This window comes from Gopherus evgoodei, chromosome 1 (genome assembly GCF_007399415.2).
Source record: "Gopherus evgoodei ecotype Sinaloan lineage chromosome 1, rGopEvg1_v1.p, whole genome shotgun sequence".
NCBI lineage: Eukaryota > Metazoa > Chordata > Testudines > Testudinidae > Gopherus > Gopherus evgoodei.
In genome coordinates, this window is record NC_044322.1 from 107437966 (window position 1) to 107446107 (window position 8142).

At 46.4% G+C, this 8142-nt stretch overlaps 1 protein-coding gene across 1 annotated transcript in view; it reads left to right on the forward strand.

Annotated features, from left to right (window-relative positions):
• The first annotated feature begins 5737 nt into the window (after nt 1-5737).
• The window catches only part of COL4A2 (collagen type IV alpha 2 chain), a 182204-nt gene continuing 179799 nt past the window's right edge, over nt 5738-8142 (forward strand). The window contains exon 1 of the mRNA XM_030545953.1: nt 5738-5743. Coding sequence (XP_030401813.1) covers nt 5738-5743 — 6 coding nt within the window. The remainder of the gene's footprint in view (nt 5744-8142) is intronic.

Below are 8142 nucleotides of genomic sequence, written 5' to 3' on the forward strand. Positions count from 1 at the left end.
AAATAAAATTTGCTCATGAAATCAATGATTTATTCATTTTTTCATTCAATACAAAAAAAAGCAAGAATATGCCAATTTGCAAAACTTACTAAAATAAGTTTTAATCATACTAGTTCTTTAAACTGGTTGCAACTAATTATCTTGCTTATCCACAACCAACACAAACCGCTAAATGCATTTTTTCTTGTTCGTATAGTGTTAAATCTATAGACTATGTTATTTGGTTCCCAATTCCACAGTTCTTACTCAGGCAAAACTCCAGTTGATATCACTTGTTTGCCAGAACAAGGACTGAAAGATCAGGCTCTTGAAAAGGATATATTACAATGGTCTGATTAGAAATATAATAAGTAAGGTAATTATAACCCCTATTCCTCCTGTTACAATTTCCACTCCACCCACACTGAGAGGGATAGTATGTCTTTCCACTTTAGCAGCACCATAAAAAACAAAACGAATTATCTTGTGGGGGTTTAAGAACCCTGGCAATACAGACAGATTTTGGAACAAGTCAAAGGAGTGAGCCAAAATTTTTTGTTTACCATGATTGCCATTTATAAGTAATTTTGCAGGAGGCAGAATAGAGCATGTGAATAACTGCAGAAAATGATCTGGAATAATCTTACCAAGTTGTAGTGAATGAATGGTCTTTTTGTGGGAATAATGAAGAGGGAGTAGATAGGAATGATGTAGGAGAACTTAAACAATAAGCTCTGTATTTCACGTTTCTGATAGTAAGTAGCTTTGGAACATTTATTTTTCGTTGTATTTACATTATGTATTGCTGCTTCACTCTGTGATTGATACAAGTCCTCTTGTTGTGAGGACATTTTATGTTACTTCATGAAGAAAATCGAACAGATTCAGCGTGAACTACTTGCTTCTATGTTTGTAGAGCAGTTGCGGAGGATACAAAAGCACGTCTTCTCTGCTTGAGTTTAGGCCAATGTCACTGACTGCAGTACTACAGATATTAGGAATATTTTTGGTTCGACATCCTTTGTACTGGACCCATGTGCTTCCTGGCTGATGAAGACTAGTTGGGAAAAACTGGTCACTATTATTGGATATTGTCAGAAGCTGCCTTAGGGAGGGCAGCTGGCTTCTATCAAAGAAGCTATCAGGTGGCCATCTCTCCAAAAAAGTCCATGCAAAGAGAGGTTATTGTAAAAGAAGGCAACTGCTGTGTAGGAAGTTCCCTTTCCCGACCTCGTGGGGAGAGTGACTGCAGAAGCACTTGGGCTATAGCCAAAAATTTTCAAAAATAGCTAATGATTTTGAATATCTCATGTTGGGCATCCAAATTTGTTTAAAAAATCTTGGCCTATGTGGTTGGGCTTCCTTTGTTTTAGAGGCAACACTAGGGAGTGATCACTGTAAGCAACATGTTTCCCCAAGGAACTTCTGCTTGGAAATTCATGTAGGAGTTAACGACAGTTTAACCAGAATTAACTCTCACTCTGTGCCTTCCATATCCTCAGAGGGAAGGTTGGAGTATATGGGTATGTCTACATCTACAATTTTGCAGCGCTGGTTGTTACAGCTGTATTAGTACAGCTGTATAGGGCCAGCGCTGCAGAGTAGCCACACTTACAGCAACCAGCGCTGCAAGTGGTGTTAGATGTGGCCACACTGCAGCGCTGTTGGGCGGCTTCAAGGGGGGTTCGGGGAACACGAGAGCAAACCGGGGAAGGAGACCAGCTTCGCCGCGGTTTGCTCTCGCGTTCCCCGAACCCCCCTGCAAACCGCAGGGAAGGAGACCTGCTTGCTCGGGGATTCGGGGAACGCGAGAGCAAACCGGGGAAGGAGACCAGCTTCGCCGCGGTTTGCTCTCGCGTTCCCCGAACCCCCCTGCAAACCGCAGGGAAGGAGACCTGCTTGCTCGGGGATTCGGGGAACGCGAGAGCAAAGCGCAGGGAAGGAGACCTGCTTGCTCGGGGATTCGGGGAACGCGAGAGCAAACCGCAGGGAAGGAGACCTGCTTGCACGGGGGTTCGGGGAACGCGAGAGCAAACCGGGGAAGGAGACCAGCTTCGCCGCGGTTTGCTCTCGCGTTCCCCGAACCCCCCTGCAAACCGCAGGGAAGGAGACCTGCTTGCTCGGGGATTCGGGGAACGCGAGAGCAAACCGCAGGGAAGGAGACCTGCTTGCACGGGGGTTCGGGGAACGTGAGAGCAAACCGGGGAAGGAGACCAGCTTCGCCGCGGTTTGCTCTCGCGTTCCCCGAACCCCCCTGCAAACCGCAGGGAAGGAGACCTGCTTGCACGGGGATTCGGGGAACGCGAGAGCAAACCGCAGGGAAGGAGACCTGCTTGCTCGGGGGTTCGGGGAACGCGAGAGGAAACCGGGGAAGGAGACCTGCTTGATTACCAGAGGTTTCCTCAGGTATGCTGGGATACCTGCTTATTCCACGGAGGTCAAGAAAAGCGCTGGTAAGTGTCTACACTTGATTAGCAGCGCTGGATCACCAGCGCTGGATCATCTACACCCGAGACAAAAGGGGAGTACGGCCAGCACTGCAAACAGGGAGTTGCAGCGCTGGTGATGCCCTGCAGATGTGTACACCTCCTAAGTTGCAGCGCTGTAACCCCCTCACCAGCGCTGCAACTTTGTGATGTAGACAAGCCCTATGAGAGATAATGGCAGCAAGGCACCTAAAAGAGAAGTGAATCTAGGGAGTGTCTGTGGGCCAAATGGTGTAAATCAGCATCGATCCATTGACGTGTCAACATAGAGCGATGAATGTGCTGAGCAGCAAACTCACTACTTTCCCCCTACCTCCTGCAAACACTTGCTGAAGTATGACCTTCCAGTGGTGAAAGAGCAGACCCAATCCCCTCTTTAGGCCAAGAGGATGAAGGGGTGGGAACTCTTTTTGACCTAAGAAGTGAGCTCTCTATCACAAGAATGCAGCAGGAACAGGAAAGCTACATGCAGAGCAGACTGTAACTGGCAAGCATTACAGCAGGATACTGGTCTGTGAAGAACTTGTGGGGAAACAGCAGAGACTGGGCAGAGGGCTGAGTAAAGAGAGGCCCTAAAAGGAGGTCTTGGGAGCACAGAATCTATGGCTGGCCAAGGCTTTTTAAGGAACAATAGCCTGCAGAAGGCTGTTACAGCCAAAGTGCCCCTGACACTGGGGTTTAGCTTGGGAAGTGGTTAGTGTGTCCTGATTGGATGTCAGGCCCAAAGAGAAGGGGATTCTGTGCTTATAAAAGACAAGTGTATATGAATAGAGATTCTGGGAGAGACTTGTAGCCTAATTGCCATCCACAATTGCAGCAGCCTGCTAGTGTGAACTGTGTCAGGGAAGCACAGAAGCAATAGCAGGATGATTAGGCAGACTGGACCCCAGTGAGTGACACCACAGATTGCTAGCTTTTAGATTACCTACCTGCCTGTAATAGAGGAACTCACTGAAGAGGGAGACTTCAGGTTTTAGGCCTGATAACCCTCAGTTGGAATGCCCCCCCCCCCCACAGGCCAAACTAAGAACAGCAATGTTTACCTTAAAGTGTTATTGCTCAGACTACTGCATCACTGCAACCTTTTCTTTTCTGTCAGCCCCAGTATTATGAATGACACAGCAGGCAGATATAACCATTGGGATTTTTTTTTCACTAAAGTCTAATTGAGTGAGTAGACAGCACCCTTTCAAATGGCACATTCAACAGTCATTCTGCTGGGCCTGTAATTCAAGTGCTAGTTGCTGCTGTTGGAGAACTGATAAATGAAATTGTTTTTAATTTATTAATGTAACTTCTGTTCACCATCCACACTACACTTGCCTACACTGTAACTTCTATTCCATATTGTAATTCAAACCCCATTTTAAAACACTCACTCCATTTTGTAAAAGCTTCCTCCAACCTTCATTTTTGCAAACCCTGCTGTAATCTTATTAGTTTAGTTTAGATGTATGAATGAGGTATGTATGGATGACGGAATCAACCTCCAGCCCCAGCCTGTCCTGATGAGATAAAGTTCAAATATCAACGGCTGAAGACCTAAACAACAGCCCTAAACAAAGTAAGAAGCATCCACCCTAAAAAGAAAAGGACAACAGAACAACAGAAGGAAGATCAAAGCCAGGTTCAAGGTTGAAAGTCACGCCTGCAATTGATGGGTGATCAATCCAAACCCAGAGGCAGCGTGACACAGCAAGACCTGTAGACTTTGAATCCAAACTAAAAGCCTATAAAAAAGAAGGGTGAGATGAAAGACTCTGGGTAACATTCTGCTGCCAACATGGAAGGACATCAGTGCCTGCCCAACAGACATCCAGCTTGTCCTTGTGCCCGGCTTTCCTGGCCAGTTAGCTACCACAAGCTACGAACCCAAGCTACAAAATCAAGCTATGAACTTAAGCTATGTTCAGGACTGGTAACTGTACAGCAGCTGCAGAACATCTGATGGATGTGTGTGTGTGTGTGTGTGTGTGTGTGTGTGTGTGTGTGTGTGTGTGTGTGTGTGTGTGTGTATAGGTATTAGGTATAATGTGTGTATATAAGAATTAAGATATTAGTTATTAGTCATGAATCAAATTGTTATCATAAAAATGTGGTATCTTTGTCTTTCCCCCTGAAAAGATCCTGTATAGTTTTGTCTGTTCAGCATTGTCAAGGTGCCCAGTATATGGTTTCATGAGCCTCAGGAGTAAGGCATAAGCTGAGTCTCCCAGGATCACTATTGGCATTTCACCATCCCAAATGGTAATCCGCCAGTCTGGAAAGAAAGTCCTTGTTTATATTTTTCTGAACAGACTCGTGTTTTTAAAGATGCATATGTCATACACCTTCCCTGACCAGCCTGCACTGATGTTGGGAAAATGTCCCCAGTGATCCACAATTGCTTGCAATACCACAGAAAATTAGTCATTTCTGTTGATGTACTCCGCAGCAAGGTGGTGTAATGCCAAAATAGGGATATGCTGCCATCTATCACCCCACCACAGCCTGGGAATCCCATTGATGCAAAACCATTCAGAATGTCCTGCACATTGCCAAGAGTCACAGTCCTTCGCAGCAAGATGCGATCAATGGCCCTGCACACTTGCAACACAGCAACCCCCACAGTGGATTTCCCAACTCCAAATTGATTTCTGACTGATCAGTAGCAATCTGGCATTGCAAGCTTCTACACAGCGATCGCCGCTCCCTTCTCCACCATGAGTGCAGCTCTCATTTTGGAGTATCTGCACTGGAAGGCTGGGGCAACCTCACACACAGTTCCATGAATGTGGCCTTCTGCATTCAGAAGTTCTGCAGCCATCGCTCATTATCCCAAACCTGCATAACGATGCAATAATACCAATTAGTGCATGTTTCGCAGGCCCAGAACCAGCTCTCCACTGTATGCAGCTGCTCCATGAATGCCAGCAACAACCTTGAATTGTTTCTTTCTATGACTGTCAGCAAGGCAGCCTGCAAAGCATTGTCATATCCTTCACAGCTCCTTTGGTGGCTCTTGAGGATACTGAAGGACCAGGCTCGTTGTGTGCACAATGGTCAGAACAATACTGAAGAGCAGTGCAGGAGCCATGCTTCTTACAAAGATGATGGGTGCACAGGTTTGCGGGGCTTTTGAAAAGAGGGTGCAACATTATGGGATGCAGATAATATTACAGGATGGAGAAAACTGCATCATGGAACATTAAAACCATGTTCCCAGTCACCCCTTCATGACTTGTTTGTCCCCATGAGGCTTTGCAAATCCTTCCCAAAACACCCTGCGCCACATGGTGGTAAGTTGCACAGTGGGATCGCTACCCATTGTGCACTGCTCTCTGCATCAGTGCAAGTGCTGCTAGTGAGGACATGCACCACTGACACAAGGAGCGTAGCGTGGACATGCAAAGGCGATTTAATTACTGCTGCAGCTGTACATCAACCTAACTTATGTTGACTTAATTTTGTAGTGTAGACATGCCCTTACTTTCCTCCAGGAAATTCAAATCCTACAACGTACCTAAAAATGTTTAATGCATATTTGAAAGAAACTTGTGGTCCCGATAAGTACATGCTTCCATACGTGGCAAAAATATTTTATATATCATCTTGTAATTATTCTGGGTCTAGGTTGAATGCATCAGTTTCTTCTCCAAGTGATTACTCAGCTTCAGTTTCTCTTTTAAATCACAGCTTTCTGTCCAAAACTGTACTCTATTAATTACAGTGGTCATATTACTGACTGTCTGCAGCAATATTCAAGTTATTTCTTCCGTATTTGGATGATCCTTTTCAGGGACATGAAATACTTGTTTTTCCAGTATCCGTTAGGCCACACTTTGTCTCCTTGAGTCTGGAGGAGCTGTGTTGAGTACTAGCCTCAAAGGAGAGATGGAGCTGTGCACCATCTTTGTACCCTCATGGGTCACTGAGGGCCAGGTTGATCATGAGCAGAGGCGGCTCTATGTTTTTTGCCGCCCCAAGCACAGCAGTCAGGCAGCCTTCAGTGGGAGGTCCTCCCTGGTCACACGGATTCGGCAGTGGTTCTGTGAGTGATCTGCCAGTCCCATGCTTTCGGCGTCCCTGCCGCCTAATTGCTGCCGAAGCCGCGGGATTGGTGGACTTCCCACAGAAATGCCGCCGAAGGCTCCCTGACTGCCGCCCTCACGGCGACCGGCAGGCTGCCCCTCCCCCCCCGTCCCCTCGCAACTTGCCGCCCCAGTCATGTGCTTGCTGTGCTGGTGTCTGGAGCCGCCCATGATCATGAGCACAAGTTACAGAGAAGTCTGAGAGATATTGTCCCTTGTGACTGCCCGAAATGGCCTCCAAAGTGATTGCAGCAGCCAGGGATCACCAGAATATAATGCACCAGGGCCACCCAGAGGATTCAGGGGACCTAGGGTGGGGAATTGCCGCCGAAGACCCGGCACTTCGGCAGCAGGTCCCGGGGCGGAAGGACCCCCTGCCGCCGAATTGCCACTGAACACCCATCCCGGGACCCCCTGCTGTGAGTTTTCGGGGCACTTCGGTGGTGGGTCCCAAAGCAGAAGGACACCCCCCCACCGCTGCCGAATTGCTGCCGAAGACCTGGAGCAGAAGAAGCTCCAGGGCCCCAGGCCCCGCGAGAGTTTTCCGGGGCCCCTGGAGCAAGTGAAGGACCCCACTCCAGGGGCCCGAGAAACTCTCATGGGGGCCCGTGTGGGATCGGGGCCTCGGGCAAATTGCCCCACTTGCCCTTCCCCTCTGGGCGGCCCTGTAATGTACTCCAGCCACAGCCTTCCCACACACCTGCTGCACCAAGGGCTGTGAAGGTGGGTGACATAGCAGCACTAAGCATGTCTGTGGGGACACAGGAACTGGCCTTTATCATAAATGGTTTCTGAATCTCTGTTTTTCCAAACTGTAAGATTCATCAAGTCATTCATTTTTATGACTCTGGGATTGTTACATCTTTATTTTGAACATTTAAATATAAATGTATATGTAATGTTTCTTTCAAGATTTAGAAACACACTGATTAACAATTCAAAAGCATTGGGACATGATGGAAAATGATAGTATTTACTACTACTTTTCTGTTTAATATGAGTGACTTAACTATGTTTTTTACATGATTTTATATTACTGTCTGAATGTCTGGGAGAGTGAGTGAGTGTTGCTTCCTGAGACTTCATGCACTGGATTGTTGTTTTAACTTCCTTTTAAAAAAAAATTAATTAAAAAAATTGTGGGAAATGACATGAGTTTTAGGAAAAACATAAGTGAACAAGGCATAAATTCAGGGTCAGTATGACTTTTCATGTTTGTTGTACTTTGGTCGGCATGTATTATTACCCTGCCACGTATTTTTTGTTTTTATTATGTAAAACCATTGACATTTGTACTGAAAACCATCCTCTGAAATGTTTCTCCAAGCATCTTTCCTCTTTCTTCAGTTAACAGCTTTGGTGGATTTTTTTTTTCATTTTATTGTGTTGAAAGATTGCTTATGACATTCTGGAATTTGAAACAGCGTAATAGAAAAAAAAACTGACAGAAATTCACCCCATGCAGAATGGCCCACGTAAGGCCCCACACATCCTCTGTGAAGGAGTATGAGTGAAAATACCAGACAGAGGATTCTGTATGCTCTGCAGTGTGGCTCTCTGCCAACTCAAAGTAGGCTGGTCTGGAAGGGGGTAAGGAGTGCATCCTG